The sequence below is a fragment of the Calidris pugnax genome, unplaced genomic scaffold, assembly GCF_001431845.1.
Source record: "Calidris pugnax isolate Ruff unplaced genomic scaffold, ASM143184v1 scaffold129, whole genome shotgun sequence".
Lineage (NCBI taxonomy): Eukaryota > Metazoa > Chordata > Aves > Charadriiformes > Scolopacidae > Calidris > Calidris pugnax.
In genome coordinates this window covers 966,905-993,437 of record NW_015090856.1, presented here as the reverse complement: position 1 = coordinate 993,437, position 26,533 = coordinate 966,905, and the positions used below count along the sequence as shown (strand labels likewise).

General features: G+C 45.4%; 1 protein-coding gene and 1 long non-coding RNA gene across 4 annotated transcripts in view; one reads left to right on the top strand and one right to left on the bottom strand.

Annotated features, from left to right (window-relative positions):
* SKI (SKI proto-oncogene) overlaps positions 1-24,980 on the top strand; it is a 132,689-nt gene extending 107,709 nt beyond the window's left edge. For all 3 annotated transcript variants that reach the window (XM_014943927.1, XM_014943928.1, XM_014943926.1), the window contains 6 exons: positions 15,867-15,992; positions 16,487-16,602; positions 18,193-18,467; positions 19,440-19,741; positions 21,553-21,783; positions 24,760-24,980. In XM_014943927.1, coding sequence (XP_014799413.1) covers positions 15,867-15,992; positions 16,487-16,602; positions 18,193-18,467; positions 19,440-19,741; positions 21,553-21,783; positions 24,760-24,948 — 1,239 coding nt within the window. In that variant the 3' untranslated portion in view covers positions 24,949-24,980. The remainder of the gene's footprint in view (positions 1-15,866; positions 15,993-16,486; positions 16,603-18,192; positions 18,468-19,439; positions 19,742-21,552; positions 21,784-24,759) is intronic.
* Positions 24,981-25,060: 80 nt separating this feature from the next.
* Positions 25,061-26,099, bottom strand: LOC106889149. The gene is made up of 2 exons (XR_001412261.1): positions 25,730-26,099; positions 25,061-25,644 (listed from the first exon to the last, which is right to left on the bottom strand). It is a non-coding gene; the product is annotated as an uncharacterized LOC106889149 (long non-coding RNA).
* Between the last annotated feature and the right edge of the window lie 434 nt (positions 26,100-26,533).

The following is a 26,533-nucleotide window of genomic DNA, read 5'->3' as shown; positions in this document are numbered from 1 at the left end:
TTTTATTCTAGGTATTGTTGATTACCAAAATGACACGACAACCAGACTAGATCTGCTGATAAAATGCATTTTCATTAAGTAGAAGGGTGGGGATGCAGAGCAGGTTGTCAAAAAGAGCCCTATAACTCCATACCATTGTTTCTTTATACCTTGTCGTATTTGGGCTTCACAGCAAAGAGCCTGGCTTCAGTCCTGTCAAGGAGACACGCAGACTGTATCTTCCAGGACAGTCTCAAGCTTTCCTGTAGACAGCTCAAGTAAACGAAATGCAAATGAAAAACAAATGCACGGCAGCCCTAGGGCAGTGCCACCTTTCTGCAGCCTTGAGGATCCCAATTGTTTCACTGAGTTTTTATTCTAGGTATTGTTGATTACCAAAATGACACGACAACCAGACTAGATCTGCTGATAAAATGCATTTTCATTAAGTAGAAGGGTGGGGATAGATGGCAGGTTGTCAAAAAGAGCCCTATAACTCCATTCAGTAAGTATGGATCACAGTGCAGCCAAGTGGGGCCGTATCTGCTACGCTCCACTGGCTCTTCAGACTGTGAAGTAATTCACTGTGATGGCCTCAGACTGTTGACCCCGGCTCAGGCTGACAAAAGACGGTTCCGTTGCCCTCACCCTCAGTCTCACGTGCTTACACACATGTGCCAGGCTTTGGGGAAAGGTCTGGAAAGAAAACCAACCTGCCACAAGTGTCAGGCTGGAGTGGGGTGAGGACTGAAGGCCTTATTTTCCAACTGAATTGCGCGAGATTGTTAAATACAGACTGCTTATTGACTTTGCTCTTCTATATGGTATTTTCTTTTCCTCCCATAGTTACTCTGATTCAAAACTAAACACGGACCTTTGAACTTTGTGTTCAAAATTGCACAGCCAATTAAATATACAAAATTACTCAAGAAACCACAGATCTGGTTGCTATCCATAAGGTTGATCTATATGATCTTGATGGTATTTTTGTCTGATGTGCACTGCTGTAGGAGGGGTAGGGTTTTGGACTAACATCAGGGAGCCTAATGAAGTTCTGGCACAGAAGCCCATAGGTGGGAGACAGTTGCCCTGACAGCTCACCATTGCCATTATGATCTGCACTGGAGGTGTCATGGCTTGGGATGTGCACAGTTCTTGGGTTTGGATGTGCACAGTACTTGGACACACCGAGTATATTGTCAATCAGGGCAGATTCCGTGCCCTCAGGAGCTCTGCAGGCACTAGTGGAGTTGGGGAAGGACCCAAATCAGGGCAGTCCAGAGCCTGGCAGCTGCCTACCCAGGTGCTGCAGGAGAGGTTGGCAAAAGACCACCAAAAGCCCATCTGTGGTCCATCAATTTAAAGCCCCCTCTCCCCTTTCCTGGCTTCATAAACTGCCTGGTTGCTGAAGTTTGTTATGTTTTAGCCGGTGTTTGGGGAAGAACACCGTGCCTGGTAGAGAGCTGATATTAGTGGAAATCACAAGGGGAAGGCTTGTCCTTTTATGTAACATTTGAAATTAAAATGAGATTCTTGGCTGGCAGAGTGGACATGTCTCCACAGTACAGGAACTGATGCCTTGGCGAGGGTTTGAAGTTGGAACTTAAGTGCAGTTACAGCAAGAGAGCCTGGTTTCAGTTCAAAGAAAATGGGAGGAGAAAATTTGGTCCGCAAACGGCTTTTTAATTACCAGAGCTGTGACCCCACAAACAATTCAGCAAAGATTGGGGCAAAGCAGATGTGTTCATAGAGGAAATTTTGATTTTTTTTTCCTTGCTGAATCTGATGGCATAACTTCCCTCAGCTTTGGTTCCAACGGGAGCCGAGCCCTTAGTCCCTTCCAACTGCCAAACCTGTGCTCTGTTTTCCTGGAAGAGCCATCCCTGTGTGTGCCCAGATCCCTGCTTCGTTTGTTCTCCTCCGGCAGCTGCGTTCCCAGCCCTTCATATGGACAGGGCATCGGAGAGTTCCCAGGCAACTGATGCCAATAAAAACCACCGGAGGAAAAGGGGCCATTCTTTCTCCTTACCCCCTCTGACCCGGCTTGTACCGGTCCCCGTCACTGGCTCTATCGACCAGTGGGAAGTGTGAGTTGAACTGGTTTGTTTTGTTTTGTTTCAGACCACGGGGCAGGGAATTCTTTTCAAGCTGTAACTTTTAGTTTCCACTGGAAGGGTAAAGCGGTCTCTTAGCCAGTGGAAAAGAGGCTTCCAGTTGCATCAGCCAAGAGCCAGGAAGCAAGTACATCACGTAACAAATAATCAGCTATCTTTTCAGATGTCTCTTTGAAAGAAAAATAGAAAATATCAGGGAGGTGTTTTATTTGAGGGATTTAACTCTGACATTGAGAGGGCTGACAGCCACTTCATACATGTCTTTTACTTTGTTTCTGGCTCTGTGTGGCTTATTTCAGTTTTCCCATCTGTGCACTGGGTGCGAGGGGTTTTTGCTTCTTAAGCTTGCCCATAGCAGAGGGATTTCCTAGAAGAATTGGGGAGGCAGGATCACTTTGAATGGGAAATCCTGATTTTGTTGAGCAATTACTAAAGATCCATAGAATTTTGAGACTAGAAGAATGGATATTAAAAATTCAATGTTTGTGGAATATTCTGCAATATTGAAGAATATTCTGTTTATTAGCAATGCCTTACTGTTTGCTCCTTAGGTTAAGTGCAATCATCAGATGTCATCTGGCCTAATTTTTGTACTAAAAGAATAAAAGGAAAGAAATGCTGAGACAGGAGAGAAAACTTTTTTTCTTTCTCTTATGTTAGGCAAGAAGCCTTGAAAGTGGATGATGACTTATGCCAGGGGCTATGTAGAGTGTTCTAGAAAATAATTTAAATTTGCCTTTACAAAATGAAGTCATCAAAGGGTACTCTGTAGGAATTTGCTTCAAAGTGAGATAGTGTCTGAAATAAAATAGTCCAGTCCCTTTTCACTTCTTCTGTTGTAAATTTTGGACGTGAATCCATAGAAACGAAAGTTTTCTGCACAGGTGTGAGAGAAACTCAGTTCCCAATGTTTTAAGAGGAACGTCCTATACTCCCATATGACTGAGACATTCCCTCTTTACGTGGGACTCTTTGGGATGGGCCGGGGGCTGCGTTTGTGTTGCTGTCAGTGAAGTGAAATCAGGGCTTTTCGCAACCATCCAACGAGAACCCCTCTCGGGAGGAGACAAAGCGAGTCCTTGGAGGCTCATCAATAGGAAGGGAGGGCAGGTTAGTTCCAGTGAGGGGGTTTTTCACAGCTCCTTTTCATGCCTGTGCAGAACAGGCGCTCTCCCAAGCGCTCTCGGCTGTGGTTTGTGAAGATTCCCCACAGGTCAGACTGGGGGGACACACTGGCAGCCAGCATGTGTGCTGTGAAGGCAAGAATAGAAAGCAAATACTTCCCGTAATCACACGTCCCAAAATGACAGGGTAAAACGAGTACTTATGCTTCCACCAGAGCAGTGAAAAATGGGAAGATGGAAAGCCTGGACTCCTGCCCAATGAAACCAAAATTGTAAAAAAGAAAAATAAAACAAATGCTACATACACTCCCTAGAACCGACACTGCAGTGTGGTAGGTTTTTTTCTCTTTTAAATATATACAGTAGACGAGCAGTAAATCTTCTTACAGATCTGTAGAACAGCATTATTTTTAGCTTTTTTTTATTATCGAGACAACCCTTCATTGCTTTCAATCTGTAGCTGAATATATTTATTTTTTTTAATCCACGTGAAAGTGCAGTCCTTACAAAGACCTCTAATACCTTATTAATCATTCCTGGACCACGTCACAAAGAGGCTTTAGGAAGCAAGTGTTCCGGCCATCAGTTGACGTGCTTATGAAGCTTAAAGGATGCAGAGAAAGGGTCCTTTTTCCCACATTGAAGATATCACTGAAGATATTTTGCATTTTTTAGATTGATTTTAACTAGAAATCTGAAAGAAATCTGAAGAGAAGCAGAGAGCACGCTCCGTTCTCCTGTGGTTCAGCCTGTTCTTAGACAGACTCAGGCCTCTCCTTCATAAAAGCACTGTGTGGAGAATTCAAAGTCCAGTTCCCAAGTTCAGGAGTTGTGGTCTTGGTAACCTCCAGAAGTAGCTTTGAATACTTGTCTCTGGTGAAGGCACATTTCTTCTGAAGTGCCATTTCACAGGGCTGTGCAACATAATTCCAGCATTGTGCCAGCAGGAGCCTGAACCACTCTGAGGGCTCTGAAGAAACAAACGAGATGGGTACTAGAAGGGTTACCACAAACTGCCATGACTTCATTGTGCTTAAAATAAGACTGAACCACTCTGAGGGCTCTGAAGAAACAAACAAGATGGGTACTAGTAGCAGAAGGGTTACCACACACTGCCATGACTTCATTGCGCTTAAAATAAGACCTTGCAGCCTTTTCTTCCAAGAAAAAGTAGAAGATAAATCTCATAGCACCCTTTATAAGTGGATAACTAATATTACCCGTTTTATGTCTACAGGTTAGCTGAGTTTAAGTGACTGGTCCATGGTCACTCAAGTGCACAAGTAAAGCCGTTTAGAATAGAACCTCGAAGTTCTGTCTTTCAGTTCCCACTTGTATTACTCAATGTGCTCTTATGGAGTAGGAACAGAGCTCATATTCTGATTTCTCACCAACGGTCTATGCAAATACTTTCTGGAGACTTTCCTAGAGCTCTTCAGGCGTTACCAGCAGCATGAAATGCAGAGATTGGGGCTGTTGCTTAGATTTCCTTTCCATCGCCCAGTAAGAAAAGCCATCCATTCCTGTAGAAAGATGCTTTAGGAGCTTCTCATACTTACTTCATTTTATTGAATAGTCGTGCAGGTGATGAGAGCAATAATCCCAATTTTTTGTTTCCTTGTTGTGCTTTGACTTCCAGCTTATCACTTTTTGTAGTGCCTTTCCTGCAAGGAAACATTAATAGAGTATTAGAAGTTTTGTTCCAGTAATGGTTAACAGTGAAGTTGCCAAGTCAAATAAGAAGCACTCGCAGCATTCTCATATGCTTCACTTGCAGATGCCATAACTGAATGCAGTACAGTTGCCTGGAAAGGTAGTTTCAATCCATCTTTTTCACTGTGTCTATGTTTTTTGGCTATTGGAGAAGTTTATTCTTAAGAGCAAACTAGTGTTGGTGAAAAAAGCTTGGCAAAACCTGGAAAATAAATAGAGCATCTACTGAGATGCTTTTTAACGTGCTTTTAATCTGGTACAGCTTAGGAGCTTTTGAAAATGCCTCAGTTCGGACCTAGAGGAACACCTCAGAAGGGTGAGAATGATTCTTGAGTGAACTCCTACTTGGTCCTTGACTTCCCAGAGTATGTTGAAATGCTGCCAAGTTTTCCCAATAAGATGCATGCCTGACCAGTCCATTCCTTGGAACCCAGGAAGGACCTGGGTCTGTATAAAGCAGTGAAGGAAAACAAGGATGTTCCTGGCTGGCAGGAGTCTGCTGGAGATGGTTCCTCACTGCTCTGGGAAACTTCTGGCGTCCATGAATTGCAATAGGTGAAAATCTTCAGGCATTTGAAATAGGTGAAAATCCTTAGGCACTTTAGTAACATTTTTACTGGTAGATCTGTAGTATCAGAGGGTTTTATTCTGGACACATCTTTTGAAGCTGAACAGAATTAGTGGTAGTTTCCATGGGGAGGGCAGTGGAAATTATTTTGCTTAAGATCTGATAAATCAATCGGTAGCAAAACTTGGAGTCACAACCCCTTTCTGCTTGTGTGTTCCACCCGTGTCCTCTACAAAGCCATCTTTCCTATCCAGTTTAGTTGAGGAGGAGAGTTTTATTAAGAATAGGTGTTAGGCTTGTCTTTCAGAACCCCATGGCCTGTGGTGCAGGAGGGTCCCACACCTTCCCCACTCACCGTGGGGCAGTGGCTGCTTTGGGTGTTTGCCTAAACCCCCTTGGAGTACAGGTGAAAACCATATGAAATGACAAACGGGTAATTCTTAATCAAAGGCTGGGTAAGTTACTGGGAAGACCCTACTGACCCAGTAGACCCCGAGTGAAGGTCAAGTCCAGACCAGTTGGGTCTGGTGCTGTGCTGCTGGAGCACAGACCGACTGCAGCTTCAGCGCCAACACGGGCATTTGGTGCTGGTGGGGAAATGTGCTCTCTCTCTCGGCTCTTTCAGTGTATTTTTATCTTCTGATGTCTGACACGTTCTGAACCCAAGCAGTCTCTCTCTGGGGTTTCTCCCTGCTTATATCAGACCGGCGTCTGGTCTTGTGGTTTGTGCCCCTAATGAGAAAGCTGCTTAATTTTCACACCCAGACGGAGCATCAGATGAGACAGGAAGCCCCACCCTTTCTCATGGTGTAACTGAACTCAGCTGTTTGCATGAACCAGCAGCAGAAGCAATAGCTTGAACAAAACGATAGCATGCTATCTAGAGATTTACAGCCCTTGGGTTGTTTTAATTTTTCCCTGCTCTGGTCAGACGTGCTTTTCTAGCAGCAGAGTTTTCAATGGAGACATTTCTGATTTACACCCGAGGTAAGAATATGAAATGGAATTCTTCAGCCTCCCAGTATTTTCCCAATCAGTTTTTTTTAAGAGACTGAAATACAGATTTGTGTGTGTTGGGACAGCTTGATAGATTCTGCGTACACTAAATCTTTCCTTTCCGAAGATGCCACGTAGGTTGCTGTGATTTCTGTTGGTATTCCCAATCCATTGTTAACAGGAGTGGACTGGGCCACAGGACAGGCTCCCCAGTCTCACAAAGCACCTGCACGGAGCCTGCTCTGTCCCTTTAACCGCCCGGCTCGTGGGCAGCAAGGACTGGTAGCCCCATGCAGTGTGGCCACTGCACCTGCTCCCAGCCTGGCCGGGCTCCGAGCTGCACCGACGGGCACCACCGTGCCAGGCTGGCACTGCCACACTCGGCCTGAGCAGCAGGGAAACCTGGAGGTTTTGTTCTGTCACTTGTATCACTCACCACACACAGAGGAGAGACCAAGTGTCATCTGCTCAGCCCGTTTATGTAGTGTCAGAAATAAGGCAGGGAAAAGAAAGTGAACTACTTCAGGAAATGCATTTTGATAGATCCTCAGGCATCAAGAATTGTATCTGTGAGCGCTCTCAAATCTTAAGAATTTTTTCTGAGCTCCTTTTCCATTCTTTGTTGTGATGAAAAGTGACGTTGAGGTACCTACTGAGCTGGTACCACTCAGTCTGCTGGTCCTGTTCGAGGGATGAGCACTGGGGAAGGCTTGTCTGTCTGAGAAGTAGGGGGCCAAAAATTCTTTCTACCGATCTTGTGGTTTATTACTGGAATACTTAACTGAAGTAGAAAATTTGATCAGACATGTCAAATGTGGCCCCGGTTGGCTAAAGCCCAACTTGGGCTGCTTCATTTCAGTTTGCCTTAAAATGGCTGACGTTAAAGTTCACGTGCCCACCTTTCCCTTTAGAATGTACTTTTAAAAATCTTTTTTAGTAACTTCATAAATCTTCCTGTATCTGTTTTTCGTCAAAAATCAATTGCTTCAGAAAACAACAGTCCAAAAACTTAAGTAAATGTTTCATATAGATTTTCTGGACCCACTTTGTATCATGATGTTTCTTCCATCTGTGGATCACAGAAGGTGAATGTTACCAAATCCCTTTGCCCAGCACAAAGCCCATTTGACAACAAATTACTAAGTTGCCGGCAATGGAAGAGACACTGAACAGGAAATAAGGAAATATTTATTTCAGTCTTCTAGGGTTTGGGTTCAAGTTTTTTGTAAGTCACTTATGAAGATGGCAAAAAAAGTTAAATCAGATTTTCAGTATTTCTTTTTTGCAACTTTGTATGTTTCATTATTTGGCAAAGAGGGAAAATGGAGAGAAACTCAGTTCCCAATGTTTTAAGAGGAACGTCCTATACTCCCATATGACTGAGACATTCCCTCTTTACGTGGGACTCTTTGGGCTGGGCCGGGGGCTGCGTTTGTGGTGCTGTCAGTGAAGTGAAATCAGGGCTTTTCGCAACCATCCAACGAGAACCCCTCTCGGGAGGAGACAAAGCGAGTCCTTGGAGGCTCATCAATAGGAAGGGAGGGCAGGTTAGTTCCAGTGAGGGGGTTTTTCACAGCTCCTTTTCATGCCTGTGCAGAACAGGCGCTCTCCCAAGCGCTCTCGGCTGTGGTTTGTGAAGATTCCCCACAGGTCAGACTGGGGGGACACACTGGCAGCCAGCATGTGTGCTGTGAAGGCAAGAATAGAAAGCAAATACTTCCCGTAATCACACGTCCCAAAATGACAGGGTAAAACGAGTACTTATGCTTCCACCAGAGCAGTGAAAAATGGGAAGATGGAAAGCCTGGACTCCTGCCCAATGAAACCAAAATTGTAAAAAAGAAAAATAAAACAAATGCTACATACACTCCCTAGAACCGACACTGCAGTGTGGTAGGTTTTTTTCTCTTTTAAATATATACAGTAGACGAGCAGTAAATCTTCTTACAGATCTGTAGAACAGCATTATTTTTAGCTTTTTTTATTATCGAGACAACCCTTCATTGCTTTCAATCTGTAGCTGAATATATTTTTTTTAATCCACGTGAAAGTGCAGTCCTTACAAAGACCTCTAATACCTTATTAATCATTCCTGGACCACGTCACAAAGAGGCTTTAGGAAGCAAGTGTTCCGGCCATCAGTTGACGTGCTTATGAAGCTTAAAGGATGCAGAGAAAGGGTCCTTTTTCCCACATTGAAGATATCACTGAAGATATTTTGCATTTTTTAGATTGATTTTAACTAGAAATCTGAAAGAAATCTGAAGAGAAGCAGAGAGCACACTCCGTTCTCCTGTGGTTCAACCTGTTCTTAGACAGACTCAGGCCTCTCCTTCATAAAAGCACTGTGTGGAGAATTCAAAGTCCAGTTCCCAAGTTCAGGAGTTGTGGTCTTGGTAACCTCCAGAAGTAGCTTTGAATACTTGTCTCTGGTGAAGGCACATTTCTTCTGAAGTGCCATTTCACAGGGCTGTGCAACATAATTCCAGCATTGTGCCAGCAGGAGCCTGAACCACTCTGAGGGCTCTGAAGAAACAAACGAGATGGGTACTAGAAGGGTTACCACAAACTGCCATGACTTCATTGGGCTTAAAATAAGACTTTGCAGCCTTTTCTTCCAAGAAAAAGTAGAAGATAAATCTCATAGCACCCTTTATAAGTGGATAACTAATATTACCCATTTTATGTCTACAGGTTAGCTGAGTTTAAGTGACTGGTCCATGGTCACACAAGTGCACAAGTAAAGCCGTTTAGAATAGAACCTCGAAGTTCTGTCTTTCAGTTCCCACTTGTATTACTCAATGTGCTCTTATGGAGTAGGAACAGAGCTCATATTCTGATTTCTCACCAACGGTCTATGCAAATACTTTCTGGAGACTTTCCTAGAGCTCTTCAGGCGTTACCAGCAGCATGAAATGCAGAGATTGGGGCTGTTGCTTAGATTTCCTTTCCATCGCCCAGTAAGAAAAGCCATCCATTCCTGTAGAAAGATGCTTTAGGAGCTTCTCATACTTACTTCATTTTATTGAATAGTTGTGCAGGTGATGAGAGCAATAATCCCTACAATTTGAAAGATGCTTTAGGAGCTTCTCATACTTACTGCATTTTATTGAATAGTCGTGCAGGTGATGAGAGCAATAATCCCAATTTTTTGTTTCCTTGTTGTGCTTTGACTTCCAGCTTATCACTTTTTGTAGTGCCTTTCCTGCAAGGAAACATTAATAGAGTATTAGAAGTTTTGTTCCAGTAATGGTTAACAGTGAAGTTGCCAAGTCAAATAAGAAGCACTCGCAGCATTCTCATATGCTTCACTTGCAGATGCCATAACTGAATGCAGTACAGTTGCCTGGAAAGGTAGTTTCAATCCATCTTTTTCACTGTGTCTATGTTTTTTGGCTATTGGAGAAGTTTATTCTTAAGAGCAAACTAGTGTTGGTGAAAAAAGCTTGGCAAAACCTGGAAAATAAATAGAGCATCTACTGAGATGCTTTTTAACGTGCTTTTAATCTGGTACAGCTTAGGAGCTTTTGAAAATGCCTCAGTTCGGACCTAGAGGAACACCTCAGAAGGGTGAGAATGATTCTTGAGTGAACTCCTACTTGGTCCTTGACTTCCCAGAGTATGTTGAAATGCTGCCAAGTTTTCCCAATAAGATGCATGCCTGACCAGTCCATTCCTTGGAACCCAGGAAGGACCTGGGTCTGTATAAAGCAGTGAAGGAAAACAAGGATGTTCCTGGCTGGCAGGAGTCTGCTGGAGATGGTTCCTCACTGCTCTGGGAAACTTCTGGCGTCCATGAATTGCAATAGGTGAAAATCTTCAGGCATTTGAAATAGGTGAAAATCCTTAGGCACTTTAGTAACATTTTTACTGGTAGATCTGTAGTATCAGAGGGTTTTATTCTGGACACATCTTTTGAAGCTGAACAGAATTAGTGGTAGTTTCCATGGGGAGGGCAGTGGAAATTATTTTGCTTAAGATCTGATAAATCAATCGGTAGCAAAACTTGGAGTCACAACCCCTTTCTGCTTGTGTGTTCCACCCGTGTCCTCCACAAAGCCATCTTTCCTATCCAGTTTAGTTGAGGAGGAGAGTTTTATTAAGAATAGGTGTTAGGCTTGTCTTTCAGAACCCCATGGCCTGTGGTGCAGGAGGGTCCCACACCTTCCCCACTCACCGTGGGGCAGTGGCTGCTTTGGGTGTTTGCCTAAACCCCCTTGGAGTACAGGTGAAAACCATATGAAATGACAAACGGGTAATTCTTAATCAAAGGCTGGGTAAGTTACTGGGAAGACCCTACTGACCCAGTAGACCCCGAGTGAAGGTCAAGTCCAGACCAGTTGGGTCTGGTGCTGTGCTGCTGGAGCACAGACCGACTGCAGCTTCAGCGCCAACACGGGCATTTGGTGCTGGTGGGGAAATGTGCTCTCTCTCTCGGCTCTTTCAGTGTATTTTTATCTTCTGATGTCTGACACGTTCTGAACCCAAGCAGTCTCTCTCTGGGGTTTCTCCCTGCTTATATCAGACCGGCGTCTGGTCTTGTGGTTTGTGCCCCTAATGAGAAAGCTGCTTAATTTTCACACCCAGACGGAGCATCAGATGAGACAGGAAGCCCCACCCTTTCTCATGGTGTAACTGAACTCAGCTGTTTGCATGAACCAGCAGCAGAAGCAATAGCTTGAACAAAACGATAGCATGCTATCTAGAGATTTACAGCCCTTGGGTTGTTTTAATTTTTCCCTGCTCTGGTCAGACGTGCTTTTCTAGCAGCAGAGTTTTCAATGGAGACATTTCTGATTTACACCCGAGGTAAGAATATGAAATGGAATTCTTCAGCCTCCCAGTATTTTCCCAATCAGTTTTTTTTAAGAGACTGAAATACAGATTTGTGTGTGTTGGGACAGCTTGATAGATTCTGCGTACACTAAATCTTTCCTTTCCGAAGATGCCACGTAGGTTGCTGTGATTTCTGTTGGTATTCCCAATCCATTGTTAACAGGAGTGGACTGGGCCACAGGACAGGCTCCCCAGTCTCACAAAGCACCTGCACGGAGCCTGCTCTGTCCCTTTAACCGCCCGGCTCGTGGGCAGCAAGGACTGGTAGCCCCATGCAGTGTGGCCACTGCACCTGCTCCCAGCCTGGCCGGGCTCCGAGCTGCACCGATGGGCACCACCGTGCCAGGCTGGCACTGCCACACTCGGCCTGAGCAGCAGGGAAACCTGGAGGTTTTGTTCTGTCACTTGTATCACTCACCACACACAGAGGAGAGACCAAGTGTCATCTGCTCAGCCCGTTTATGTAGTGTCAGAAATAAGGCAGGGAAAAGAAAGTGAACTACTTCAGGAAATGCATTTTGATAGATCCTCAGGCACCAAGAATTGTATCTGTGAGCGCTCTCAAATCTTAAGAATTTTTTCTGAGCTCCTTTTCCATTCTTTGTTGTGATGAAAAGTGACGTTGAGGTACCTACTGAGCTGGTACCACTCAGTCTGCTGGTCCTGTTCGAGGGATGAGCACTGGGGAAGGCTTGTCTGTCTGAGAAGTAGGGGGCCAAAAATTCTTTCTACCGATCTTGTGGTTTATTACTGGAATACTTAACTGAAGTAGAAAATTTGATCAGACATGTCAAATGTGGCCCCGGTTGGCTAAAGCCCAACTTGGGCTGCTTCATTTCAGTTTGCCTTAAAATGGCTGACGTTAAAGTTCACGTGCCCACCTTTCCCTTTAGAATGTACTTTTAAAAATCTTTTTTAGTAACTTCATAAATCTTCCTGTATCTGTTTTTCGTCAAAAATCAATTGCTTCAGAAAACAACAGTCCAAAAACTTAAGTAAATGTTTCATATAGATTTTCTGGACCCACTTTGTATCATGATGTTTCTTCCATCTGTGGATCACAGAAGGTGAATGTTACCAAATCCCTTTGCCCAGCACAAAGCCCATTTGACAACAAATTACTAAGTTGCCGGCAATGGAAGAGACACTGAACAGGAAATAAGGAAATATTTATTTCAGTCTTCTAGGGTTTGGGTTCAAGTTTTTTGTAAGTCACTTATGAAGATGGCAAAAAAAGTTAAATCAGATTTTCAGTATTTCTTTTTTGCAACTTTGTATGTTTCATTATTTGGCAAAGAGGGAAAATGAAATAAAATCATCCATATTTGATCCAATACCAAGGTTTGCTGGCTGCTGTGGCTGGAAGTGTCAGAGTGGGGTGTATTGTTGCCTGGAACCTGTCCTAGAGTGGGATGTAATGGGTGAGTCAGACCAAGGGAAGATCTTGTGTTCGGTATCTGGTCTTGATGTATCTTCCTAGAGTTGTGAGCAGATTTGTTTCTGCCTCTTCCAGCCTCAGAAGGATGCACAAAACAAGAGAAAGTGGTCATTACTGACCTGCTTTGGGTAGTTAGTTATAGGTGGGATCTTTGGTGAGTTCCTGACACAGCCCCAGTATTTCTGCAGAGGGGGACGGAAGTGTCCGCAGTGGGATGGCCAAGGAGAGAGGGATGTACAAGAGCACAGATTGACTCAAATGACTACGGGTGCAGTCAGAAGCCTTCTCTTCCTGACTTTCAGAGCTGAACCTCCATTTCCTGGTTAATAGCAACACGTAGTGCTTCAGTGTTCATAGATCAGGTGGGAAACTACTACAACTGCTGCTTTTCTGCATTGTTAAAATGGAACCGAGATACACGGTGGGGTTTTTAAAGTGTGTTCTGAGAGACAATTCCTGCCTCAACCAGATGATCTGTGTAACCAAAATGGGGTCGGGGATGGAAAGGAAAGTGGTGGAGGTCATCACGGCAGTTCAGAAATGGTGTTGGCAGCAGTGCTGTTTTGAGTCCAGCTGAAGTGTTTTGCTGCTTCAGACAGCACCAGTTTATTGGGAACACTGAGGAGTCCTGTGGTGGGAGATGACTCAAAGTTAGAAAAATCTACACGCCCCATGTAGCACCTGCTTCTCTCTGCCCCTTTTGTCACCCCATTTCCATGTGTGGGGAAGGCAAACCTATTTTTCCCCCGTGCACGCACTTTGTTTACTGCTTTTTTCTTCTAGCAGCAGCTCATGTTTTCAGATCAATACTGGCTCCTGGCAACAAAAGGCTGAGCATCATTTCCCAGGTCTGTGCTCGGAGCCCTCCTGGTCCTTGGCGTCAGCCTTGATTTCCCAGGGAGCGGAGGGGGACGGTGGAGAAAGCTGGGGATGAGACATGATTTCTTTAAAAATGCAAATGAGATCATTCTGTTGAAATTTCTCTCCTAGAACCTTACTAAAACCTGACACTTGCTCTCCTCCTCCCAGAGCTGCTCGTTTTCGTGCCTGCCCTGGGGTGACTGGTGCCGTGGGGCCGGGGGAGCAGGGTGGCCGGGGGGGTCCCAGGCCCAGGCCTCCAGCCCTGCCCCGACAGAATGTTCTGCAGAGCCCAGTGCGGATGGTCGGGGGGAGGAACGGGTTTCCATGCTGAGTCTTGCCACCTGTTGCCTTTTCCATTCCAAGCCCCCCTTCCCTCCCCACCCTCCACCCCGAGTTCCCCTCCCCACACAGCTCACCATCCCCAGTGGATAGGGCTGGGATCAGTAGTCACTTGCCAAATACCTTTCTAATGCTGTCACTAATTCTGCACAGACAGCATCTCTGAAAGCAAACACAAATCTTTTCCAATGCATTGTCCTGCATTTTCTACAAAAAAAAAAAAAAGCATTTAGAAATGCCTTTTCTTAGTGGAGTTTGATGGGAGGGACCGTGCCACAGCCACGACGGGAGTCAGCCCTGGGGGAGCCTGAAGCTGTGCCCAAAGAATCCTCTGCAAATCCATTGAAGCTGGCATTTGGCACCGACACGGGCTAATTTTGTACTTGGGGTTACACATATACACACCCATGTCATTCTTCTTCATCTGCTACATATGGAAAGCTGCCCCGAGCTCCGAGTGCCAGGGAATGTTTTACTAAAACCTCCAGACTGGGTTTGATTACGTTACTGTGCGCACTGGGCTGGAGACGCCGCGCGAGGGGTGGGAGCTGCCAGATGGACCAGCATTAGCCAGAGAGTCATCGCCTTCAGCCCAGGTCCCACACTGCTTCCATGAGAGCAGTCGGCTCCTCATGGACGTGAGGTCATAATTTCCTCCTAATTAAGGTGTGCAAAGGGGGTGGCATCGCTCTAGTTACGTAGCTGCTGGGTTTGCCTGGAAGTCCATTGGGAGTCTGGAGAAGGGCATTTTAACAATCCTGCTTTCAGTTCCTCGGGTCCTCTTCAAGTAAGGTGAAACCATCTCGGAGTTCCCAATTTAAGACGCCTTGAAGGGAACTGATTTTCGGAACACAAGACATTGCCAAATAAGATCCTTTCTTTCTCTGACAGATAGACCCAGGTTTGAAGCATTTCAGACTCTCCAACCATTGCTGTGCCTGTGTTTTACAGACACACCTGTATAAATACTTGTTTGCCCACAAAAATCACAGGAAGGTGTAAGGTTGAAAGAATTTAATGTAAATATGAGCGATTACAAGTTACTGCAGCGCGGTTCTGCCGCCTTACTTAGAACCAAGTTGAATGGGAATATGGAGAGGTAGAGAGTTCGGAATTGCAAAAAGAAAGAAAATAGAGAAAAAGGAATGGAAACTGAGGTGGTGCATTTCACTTACTATTCCTAGTTGTGATGCAGCATAAGGTCCAGAACCTTCTCCCTCCCTGCTGATAGACGTGTTTGTACTGGCAGGGCTTCAAGCTGGTATCCCCACTGCACCAGTTAAACCAGTAGTTACCAATTTTTTTGCAAGCCACTTTGGGACTATAGGAATTTTATTCCTTCACAGTGTTGAAGGAAAGGGGTTTTGCTTGCCAAAGGGCTTTCTTATGCTTGAGGATGATTTATGGGCCAAGCTGAGCCACTTGTGGAAAAGGCAAAGCAGCTCTTGGCAGCACCCCCAGAATCCACTGCAGCTGTGGGGTAGTGAAGTCATCGGCATAACAACCACTGCAAACAGAATAACAAAGTCTGTTCTGTTCTCGTTTAAAATAATCTTTCCAGTTCAGCAACCACATTAAACCTTACCTTTCTGCATACAAAAATAATAAAAGGCAGATAGTTCTCTGCAGCGTGGTGTGAATGTCTCGCTCACATCACTGCCTGTCACTCCTGCACCATCTACACTTTATCCAAGTATTTTAAATGAAGCCACATTCTGTCATATGTGTCTGTCCCTTGTTTTCACTCTTTTGTTTTTCCTTAGGTTTAAAAATGCAGAAGAAACTCCAATGTTTTTTCTTTTAAATACAAAATTTGCTTTTGCCTTATAACCTGTTTTTAAGCTGATTGCAAAGTGGGTAGTTCTATCTTTGATTTTTCCTGCCTGTCTTTGTTTCAGGTCTCTTCAGATCCTCCTGCTTCCAAAAAGCCCAAAATAGATGACTCTGCTTCCCAATCTCCAGCTTCTACTGAGAAGGAAAAACAGTCCAGTTGGTTACGGTCCCTATCCAGTTCGTCTAATAAGGTGATTGCTGAATATTTTGTAATCAAAAGAGAGATCAGATTAGCATGTAGCATCCCTCTACTGAAAGCAGAAGAGAAAACGCGCAGAGAACTTGCCCATGTTTTCTATATTAATAAAAATAACACTTCTATCCTTTTCCTGGTAAACATTGAGCTGTGCAGCCCTCCCAGCTCAGTGTTCACTGACCTTGGTCGTGACAATGAAATAAGCAATTCCTCATGCCTTTGAGGTACAAGAATCCTGAAAGACTCAGGAGCCTTTTGTGCTCTCTGCAAACTACGTAGAACTTATCAACAAAGAAAGAACATGTGAGGGCTTACGTTAGTTCAATTCACCTCTTCCAGTGGGATCTACTAACTGAGTAGGTCCTAACCAGTGGGGAGGTAGTTTTGGAGATAATAGAACGTACTGGAAAGCATCACTAGCATTCCATTGTGATTTCTAGTTTAAAAGATTGCTTGTATTTACTTATTTTTCTTTCCTCTCCTTCCCAGAGCATTGGCTGTGTCCATCCCCGGCAGCGTCTCTCAGCTTTCCGGCCCTGGTCCCCCGCTGTATCGGCCAACGAGAAGGAGCTCTCCACCCACCTTCCCACTCTGATCCGAGACAGGTGAGGAGACCCCAACTGGAGGCAGGATGGGGTTAGGGATGGGCAGGTTTATTTGACAGTGACTTGCTTTATCCTTGTTCCCTTGCACTGTTAACTGGTGGCTTTGTAATTCACTCACTCAGTCCACTGGTATCAGCTGAAAAAGCATTTGCAGCTGCAATGTTTTAATTTGGAGAAGGGAAACAAAAATAAGTAGTGATACTTTGTGCATCCATTAAAAAGGTAGGTGAAACGTGCCATAAAAGTCTGAAATGTGGGCTGCTTCTATGAACTTGTCATCATTTTGGGGTACAGTCATCAGAAGTTCTCAGTCTTCACTGTTTAAAGGAAGATTGAGTTACTCTCTGAGGGCAGGGGGACAGGGACCAGCCCTTTCCAGTCAACTGCCAACTGGGAGCTGCCTCAGCTCCCAAAAGCAGAGGAGGAGGAAGGGCTGAAGGGACATCACAGGCTGCCCCCTGCCCTCTCGATGCTCCTGGGGTGCTGTGGGAGACTCCTCAGCTTGTAAGAGCCATGAGAAAGCTGCTGCTGTGGGCCAGAGTCTGCTCTTGGGGATGATGGTAATTAAACTGATACAAGAATGAGTCAACCCTGTAATAGGTCGGGCTCCTGGTATTACAGATAGAAGGGAAAGTGTCAGGGCAATTACACCTTCCTTCGCCAGACTTGAGCTGTTCAGTCTGAAAAATCTTAGTGCCAGATTTCTGCCTAAGGGTAATGGTTTCTTTGGAAAGTTTGACTAAAGTGGCCAGGTGTTTCTAGGGAGCCTTATGGAGAACATATTTAGCTGTCCTTACAAACAAGTTTCTTAGAAACTATGGGGATTGATTTCAAATAAAATAAAATAAAAAAGTAAAAGAATGCCTAGCAGCATATCCTTGCTTTTATACAGACGTTTCTGTCAGGTGGGGAGAGAAGGGCTGAAATGGTGTCACAGAATGGCCTTGGTGTCCTGTGAGAAATATGGCCAATTTAAGTCTTGGGAAAGAACCCACCTTCGACAGGTTCAGGAGAAATAGACAGTCTTTGTGATGTTTATTGAAAAATTCTGTGTATTTGACATTACGTTATTACTGCCCTTTCACATAGTTTTTTTGGGGTTTTGAATTGTGGTTTTACATACACACACTTGGGTCTGTGCAGTGTCAAAAAATGAAGTGGTTTTTGCACTCCTGTGGCCTTTCTTAAGGAAGTGCCATTTCTGAGTTTAGAAAACACTTGTGGACAGACAGAAGTCAAAGTGTGCAGTTGGGTAAAACAATAATGCCTGAAGATCGTGACAAAACACCATTATAAATTATAGACTTTGGGAGATCTCATCTCTTTGGTGCTCTTAGAATATGTGGCACTTCCAATATGATCCCATTCTGAACTGGATGAAGATCAGCTCTGTCAATCATCTCTGTGTTCACATGACTGCAAAACACTAATCAGGTGCAGGCAGATTCTTACCTGGTGTAAATCAGTGGAACTTCACTGTCATTCCAGTAGGTGCTGTGCAGTTCCAGTGTAACACCTGCACTGGGGAGCATTTAACAGCCAAAAATATGACTATTTTCTCCTGCCTTTTTGCCTCCCCCTCTGAAACAGTTTTTACTCCTACAAAAGCTTTGAGAATGCCGTGGCCCCCAACGTGGCACTGGCACCTCCAGCCCAACAGAAAATTGTCAGCAACCCCCCCTGTGCCACCGTGGTGTCGCGGAGCAGCGAGGCCCTGAGCAGCACGGTCCAGCCGCGGAAAAGGAAACTCGCTGCAGAGAACCCAGTGATCCCAGAAGCAGCAGCCACCGTCACGGCCACTGTCACTGCCACCGAAGAGGATAAGGAATCAGAAGCAGAAATTGAAGTAGAAACCAGGGAAGAATGTAAGTGACAGTTACATCTGACTTTATTTTGGTTTATTTGAGCTGGGATAATGTAAGTGACAGTTACATCTGACTTTATTTGGGTTTATTTGTGCTGGGTTTTCCTCAGTAATTCGCATGAGTTGGCTGTTCAACTCTGGTGTGATTAAATATAACTCTGGAAGGCTAATACCTCAGCGGGGTGTAAAAATACAGCCTTAAGTAATAATGAAAACCAAGAATGGGACACAAGTCGGGGGGTGTTTTCCTGGGAGAGGAACATGCATTGACAAAAGGAAGAGCCTCAGGTGTCCAGTGCAGTGGCCACAAAATGTGTGTGCTGTTCACATGCAAGTGACGGTTTGCTCTCATCAAGAGCCTTCTAGAAGAGCCTCTGTGGGACATGCACAAACAGCCCGTAAAAATTCCAGAGTGCACACACGTCAAGTGTGGAATTTTGTGTCAAGGAATGTGGTCACAGTTTCGGTGCCGCATCCCTGGAGCTGAATACATAAAGATCAAGAGTCACTCTGTTCTTAAACGGTATTCCCAAACTGGGCCTCTCAGCAAAAGGTGAAGACACTGGTGTCACCTTATTAATGTCACTTAGATAATTCTGCTGCTGCCCTCAGTATGTTCAGTCTTTACCCAGGACATGCAGTTTATGCAAAAGGAAGAAATTTTAGCCCCTGAATCCAGCAGGATCATGTAGGTTTCCCTGAAGAAATCTGTTTCTTGGCACCCGTGGAGAAAACACTGTTTGTGACATAAATTCCAAAGCCACAATTCAGGCAAATCCTAAGTTGGTCCCTCGAGTCACTCAGGTGTGCATTTTCATCCCATTTCCAGTATCAAAAGTGTAAAATGAGTATTTTCTTCCAGTTTTTTCATCCGATATTGAGTATCTCCTCTGTACAAAAGGGCCGCACCACATTTTGAGTTATATTCGGTTTAGACATTCGTTGATTAATTTTGGGTGTTTCTGTTTTTCAGTCACCTCCTCCTTGTCCTCGCTCTCCTCCCCGTCCTTCACTTCGTCCAGCTCTGCCAAGGACATGAGCTCCCCGGGGATGCAGGCCCCGGTCCCGGTCAGCAGCTCCTACGAGGCTGCAGCCCACCCTGACTCCCACAGCAGCGGGCTGGAAGCGGAGCTGGAGCACCTGAGGCAGGCCCTGGACAGTGGCCTCGATACAAAAGAAGCCAAAGAAAAATTCCTCCATGAAGTTGTTAAAATGAGAGTGAAGCAGGAAGAGAAGCTCAACGCTGCCTTGCAGGCCAAACGCAGCCTACACCAGGTACCGCTGAAAAGCAGCTTTCTCTTCCCACTGTCTCCAAACGCTCGTCCAGGTAGAAGCCCTTTGGTCAGCTCACGCTCACGTAAAAAAGAATTGCCTCCTTTTTCCCAAATAGCAACAGCCTTTCCTGGGGCACTGTTTGTAAATTCAGTCGGGAAACCAGGGTCTACAGGAACCATTCCTACATTTTTAAGCTTGCCACCTGGTTTTGCCTTGGGGTATAAATCCATGGTTACCAAAATCAACATCTTTTCAGTACTGAAAAAATCCCTTAGTCCAGCACAGTTTATTTGGTGTTAATTTCACTGAACTAGAAACATTTCTGTCCTTACGGAGGCTTTATCTAAAAGATCTGTGACAGTCCTGCTGTTGCCTGGCCAAGGGAGGGTGTTCCTGGGACAGAGGCAGTTGCTGCCACTGCTGAAGAGCTGAGCTGCGGAGCTTCGTTAAGCATTCCATTAGCCACGCTTCATTTCTTTCATGTTTTATTTTATGTATTTAAAAGTAAATATTTATAAGTAATATATATTTAAAGCTAATTTTTAAATATCTAAACTAAATACGCCGTGTGTACTTAGAGCAGGAATTACAGGCAGTGGCTGGTGAAGCAGAGTGAGTGTCAGAGGAGCAGGAGTATCTGGCCACCACTGGCCATCAGGGCGGCCGCGGGTCCCGGGTGAGGCTCCGAGGGGGCCGTGTCCCCGCTCCCGGGGGCGGCGCCAACAATGGCCTGGGCTGGGAAGTGAGATTGTCAAAAGAGTGCATTTCCCATGACCCGGCTGCAGCGTTATTTAACAGAGACACGGGGCTGGGGGGGTTTGACTCTGACAGAGGAAATGCTGCTTCTGGGGGAAAAAAAATTGAACTTTAGTTTCTAATTTAACCATTTAGGAGACAGACCTTCAGTGAGCCACCGTTTTGCACTTAGGATGAATGTGTCCTTTCACATCAGCTTTTTCAAAACTTGAGTTTCTTCCTTTGTAGTTCTAGGTTCCTGATCATTATCACTTCAATTAATGGCTTTCCCTTGGATTGGGATCCCAAGGGAGCAGCTCCTGTTACGGGCCTGGGCAGTGGGAGCGGCGATTCCCAGAGCAAAGCGTGGTTTCGATTTAGCTTCAGGTTTTAGCCGGGAGTTTTCCAGCTGCTGTGACAGAGCCGGGCAGTGGCTGGTTGCCAGGAGGCTTAGGGCCACACACACCAGTTACCTGTAGCAAAACAGAATTGCCTCCAGTTAGAAAGGAGATACACAATTTGTTGGTTTTTTTCCTCACACTTGCCGTAAGTGGATTTTTTTGGGGGCTTGATAAAATGGAGCTGTTTGAGTGAGTTCCTCAGCGAGTGGTAACCGTCCTCGTTCGGCTTCGCTGTACACAAAGGGCATTCACAAATGGCATTTATCGTAACGTTGTGTGTCTTCAGTGTCTTCAGTTAAAGCGCAGCGTTACAGTTGGTTTGTTTGGAACTTGGGCTGGTGCAGAGCACATTGCTGGTAGCTCTCTCCAACTGCACTTCATCTTTATTCAGTCACAGATGGTCACAGCTATTTTGCTTGACAAAGCACACTGTGGCTGTGGCGTGTAGCTTTTTATTATCCAAGAATTCAGGGTATCTTGAGTGTAGGATCTCGTGTTGATTTAAAGGAGAAGAGCTTGTACGAAGTTCAGAATGAGGTTCAGACGTGAGCCTTCTCGGTCATACCCAACAGAAGGTGGGAATGTGGTTTGGATCCCTCTTTGCAGTTCTGTTTCTTTGCGCTAATTCCGTCCCTGCTCCTCGTTTCTCACAACTCAACTGCTCTTGTCTTCTAGGAGCTGGAGTTCCTCAGAGTGGCCAAGAAAGAGAAACTGAGAGAAGCGACGGAGGCGAAGCGCAACTTAAGGAAAGAGATTGAACGTCTGAGAGCTGAGAACGAGAAGAAAATGAAGGAAGCCAACGAGTCTCGGATACGACTGAAGAGGGAGCTGGAACAAGCCAGGCAGATCCGGGTGTGCGACAAGGGCTGCGAAGCGGGAAGGCTCCGGGCCAAGTACTCAGCCCAGGTGAGACCTGAGCGCGAAAGGTGTGATGACAAGTGAGCCATTTCTGCAGTTTTCAGGGTTAGCTCAGGTGTTGTCTGCCCCCTCACCCGGTGGCTTTGTTTTGTCTGATGTGACACAAGCCCAGCTCTGTCCTGTAGAACACCTCTGCCCCATCCCCTCAGTTTACAGCCCCCGTGACGCCGCACTCCGGCCACCGCTGTCGCTCGCACAGCCCCACACTGGAGTGTGCGTGTTTGTCAGCTCCAAATCACCACTTACAGAGAACTAAGACAAATGCAAACCGTCATTTCAGCTCCACTAATGCTCTGCTGGCACCGTCAGTGCACAGGGATCCATTTCAATACTGGAAATATTAGGCAGAGCCATTTTCTCTAATAGTATTTTTCCTTGAAATCAGCCCAGACCTACAGGAACTATTGAAAACAAGAGCAGGACCCGAGGCCCCTCAATAAGCAAAGTGCAGTGCTGGGAAGGAGTGGTGTTTACAGCTGAAGAGCTTTACACAAGAAGAGCAAACTGTCAGGTCTAAGAAAAGACTCCACTCTGATCTCAATGAAAGTTCTAGGAATGCAGGAACATGTTGTTACAAGCAACGTCTATCCTTTAAGCTTTAGAAGTAAAAAATCCCTCCCTGCCCTCTCCGCGTCAGACTCTCCTGTAATAAAAGATTCTGAGGTTTATTTAAACCCTCCAAAGCCCAGGGAGCCAGGAGCTGAGGCTGCACATCCCAAGTCCCATGTTGTGTTGGTGTTGGGGGGCATGGGGAGTTGGAGGCTTCCAGGCCCCCTGAAATGACCCAGCAGAGCTCCTGGAGTTCCTGAGAAGCAGCCCTGGAGAGGAGCCCACTGCCCGCCCTGCCGTCCCCTTCCTCCAATAAAACAACCCCAGTTCCCCAGTGCACAGTCCCTATAAAAGGGCATGGTCCCACACCCAGCTTAACCCCCCCCCGCCCTGCTATAGGGGGGCTGCACAGAGCCAGCCTCTCTCCCATGGGCTCCTTTTCTTCCCGGGGGGTTGCTCTGCCCCACTTCCACTGAACACCCCCCTGTCCACCCCTGGCCCCACCGCCCTGTCCCCAGCACCAGGCCTGCCCCAGAACTAGGTAAATAAAAGGCAAGGGTCGGTGTTAGCAACAGAAGGGTTCTGAAAAACGAGGCACAATTGCCCAGATTTGAACTCCTGTAGCAGTGGCAGGTGCAGATGTCACACAGGTGTCCCAGCTGCAGGAGTAAAACTCACAGGTTGTACCACACCTGCAGTCATGGCACTGGGACAGAGCCTGGGTACCACAGCAGCTTCTCTGCCACGCGTGTCGTTAAACACACATGAACGTGTGGTTACGCCTAAAGCAAGTGTTTGGTGTGGTTACTTTAAGGGGGGGTGGGAAGAAAAAGCAAAAGCCGTGGCAATCAGAAATTCTTCTAAGGCCGGGCTCAATGACGGGAAGGGGAGTGGTTCCAGTTGTACCAGTGTGAGCCCTGTCTGCCCAGGAGCCCCGCGGCAGGAAATGATGTGGGCTTCCTCCGAGCATCACAGGATGTCTCGCTGATAAGAGGTGTCCAGACTAAACAGGAGCCGAGCGCTGGGCGGTGCCGGCACAGGCTGCCACCGAGGGGGGGAGAGTCAAGAGCAAGTGCAGCTACAAGTAACCCCCCCACGGACCCACCCCCACCAACCACCGCTTCGCAGGTATTTGTCTATTAAGTAACTTCAAAGCCTGACTTTTACAAGATGTCAGTGCGACTTCAGTTCTTCAGCCCTGTAAGAAATGTTAAAATCAAGCTTTATACATCCTTTCATCTTTAACACAAAGTTTGTCACTTCTTATTTTTGAGGAAACCACAGTTCTCTAGACAGGCTGAGCCTGGGCGAGCACCAGGCAAGCGTGAGAGGAAATAAGACAACTTCAGGGGTGTAAATGTCTTTGTGGGAGCTTAAAGTATTAATTGCTTAATTGAATATCAGTGTGGTTTAGACCTTTCTTCTTACCTTGGTCCTGAGATCCAGCTATGGCTGGGGTGGTGGGGTAGCCATCATTTTAGCCCAAAATGTAGGAGTTTCCATTCCTTTGTTAAGTAACAGTCTTTGAGAACTGCTCATCTTGTCTGTTTGTGGCCTAGAATTGTGTATTTCAAAGTGGTGCAGTTTTTCTAATGTTTACACCCTTGAGTCCTGGGGCTTTTCTCTGCCTTTGGTGTCAGTAAGTAAAGAGCAGGCAGATTGACGGCTGGGGCCTTTGGGGAGGCTGAGGCCATCTGTGGCTCTTGCTCTGAGTTGGAAAAAGACTGTTAGATCCCAGCAGGTGATCTCTTCTACAGCTATTTGGAACATGTAGTTCTTTAAGTCCATTTCTGTGCAAAGTTAGGGCACAGGTGAAATGGTGCTAATTTCCACAGCTGTAATTTAATGTGCAGGGTATAAGGGTTGTTGTGAGAGGTATCGCAAGGGCTCGTGTTGGACACCATCTATGGCTGAGACATGGGCTGTTCCACAGGCAACTGAGGCTGTTTATTGACAGGTGACTCCTATCAATAACCACTGTAAAAGAGCTGACAGTAAATTCCCTGTGCACACTCAGCCTGTAGGACAGGGTGCCCGACTGCTGTCTGTGTGCAGAAATAATAGTAATGCTTTAAGGAGTACAGTCACCAGAGTTCAGTTACACTAAGGGCACTCTCAACTGCTGTTTTTCACCCTCCTTTCTGGAACTTAAGCCACCAGAAATATTTAAGAATGTCAAAGCGACACAGTTCATGCAATGCACTTGCATAATTGTGCAGCAGCACGCGCAGAAAAGTAGGGAAAAGGCAATTCCTTCCTCACCTCAACTCTGATAGTCTCATATCTGACGTACGCGGTGTTTTATTGCTCCTCTCACTTTGTGAGTGGTGCTGGGCTGTAGTAAAGTCTACAAAATCGCAACGGAACGGAAATATTAAAGTATTTTATTATGTTTCTTTCTCTGCTTTTCTCTAGATTGAGGACCTGCAGGTCAAGCTTCAGCACGCAGAGGCTGACAGGGAGCAGCTCCGGGCTGACCTGATGCATGAAAGGGAGGCTCGGGAACACTTGGAAAAAGTAGTCAAGGAACTTCAGGAACAACTGTGGCCTAAATCCAGCAGCCAAGCCAGCAGCGAGAACACGGCGAGCGCCCTGGAGAACTGACCCCTCAGCCAGACTGAGGCGCAGTGAGGGAGGACGGGTGGGAGCGTGTGTAAGTGCATGTGTGAGTAGTGGTGTCCTGGCACACAGACCTATCAATATGGATTCTTATTAGTTGGAAGGCAAACGTTAACTCTTTATAACAGAAGCACTGAATTACGCCTCTTTTTTTTCCAATCCATATAGCACAACATCTTACTGTGCCTATAAAACACAAAGTGTTTATAAACAAAATACTTTTAAGTCCACAGCAAATTTTCTACTGGCAAACTCCAAGCAAGCAGCATCGTCCAACTAAAATCAGAGCAAAAGGCGAGCATGGCAGTGGTTTTGTGTTGCCCTTCTGCCTGTTGGAACATTTTGGAATTTAAAAACAAACAAACTTTTCTTATAAGCTATTTAAAATAATTCATTACACAGACTTGGTATTAAAAAATTAACAAGATTTTTATAATGAACCTTTAAAAGCAAAACAAAAAAAAAAAAAAAAAAAAAACCTTCGATGCACAATTTTTAATGACTTGTTATAGGCTTTGGGATTCTTAACGCAGAAGCCCTCTGGTGATGATGCCATTTCATTAGCAGTTTTCCAGCCATCTAGGAAGCCATCGCAGTTCTGACCCCGTCACGTGGCTGTACGAGAATTTCAGAGTGCTTTTCAAAGTTGATTTTTTCCTTAGAAAGAATTCTCTTCATTTCCTGTCCCGAACACAAGAAGAAAGGAAGCTGCAGGACTGTGAAGGGGTGGGTGGGAGCGGGGGTGGGAGGAGAAGACGTTGCAGACCTCGGTGTGTGCAGACCAGACCAGACCAGACCACGCCATCTCTTCTGAAGACACCTTCATCAATGTGTTCAAAAGACTCACTTCATCCAAGAGCACTTCAGCTTTGGGAAAAGAAAGAAGGAAATAAAGGAAGGAACTGGACGATCTGTTAAGCCGGTTGAGAAATCGAGCAGAAGACACATGTGTTTCGAAGTCATTCTGAAATCTTTTATTTCAGCTTTCAGTTTACTGGAAAACTCACCTTTGTTGCACCATCTTACCATAAATTCAGTATTTACCTGCTTTTATTATGAACTGTCAGTCAGGATTTTCTGTGCCCAAGGAGAGTGCAACAACGCGTTATCAGATACTACAGAAAAGAAAAACGACATTTTTGCTGCTGTGAATAAGCCTACATCTTTTTTAAAAAAAACTTTTTTTGTTTTTTAAAAAAAGAAATTACTTTAATTTTGGGATCCAAGCCGCAGCCCCGGAATAAAAATGCAGCATGCCATCACTTTGTCTTATTGTTGGTGTTATTGTTGTTGTTGTTGATTTTTATTTTTTATTTTTAAAAAAAAAAAACAAAACTGCACTTTGTCAGAATCTTACTCTGCATTTTATTCCATAGTTCTAAAGTTTACAAGTTGAGCATTCTAGACTCTCCCCTGCCTAACAGATGTGAAAATCATCAGCCTGGTTTCCACCACGTGACACCTTGCATCAGCGTTTGCTCTGATGCAGAGGGAGGACTCAGCAGGTACAGACCGTGACAAAAAAAAAAAAAATCCCGCTCGGCCCCGCGCGGCGTTACGTCCCCGGGAG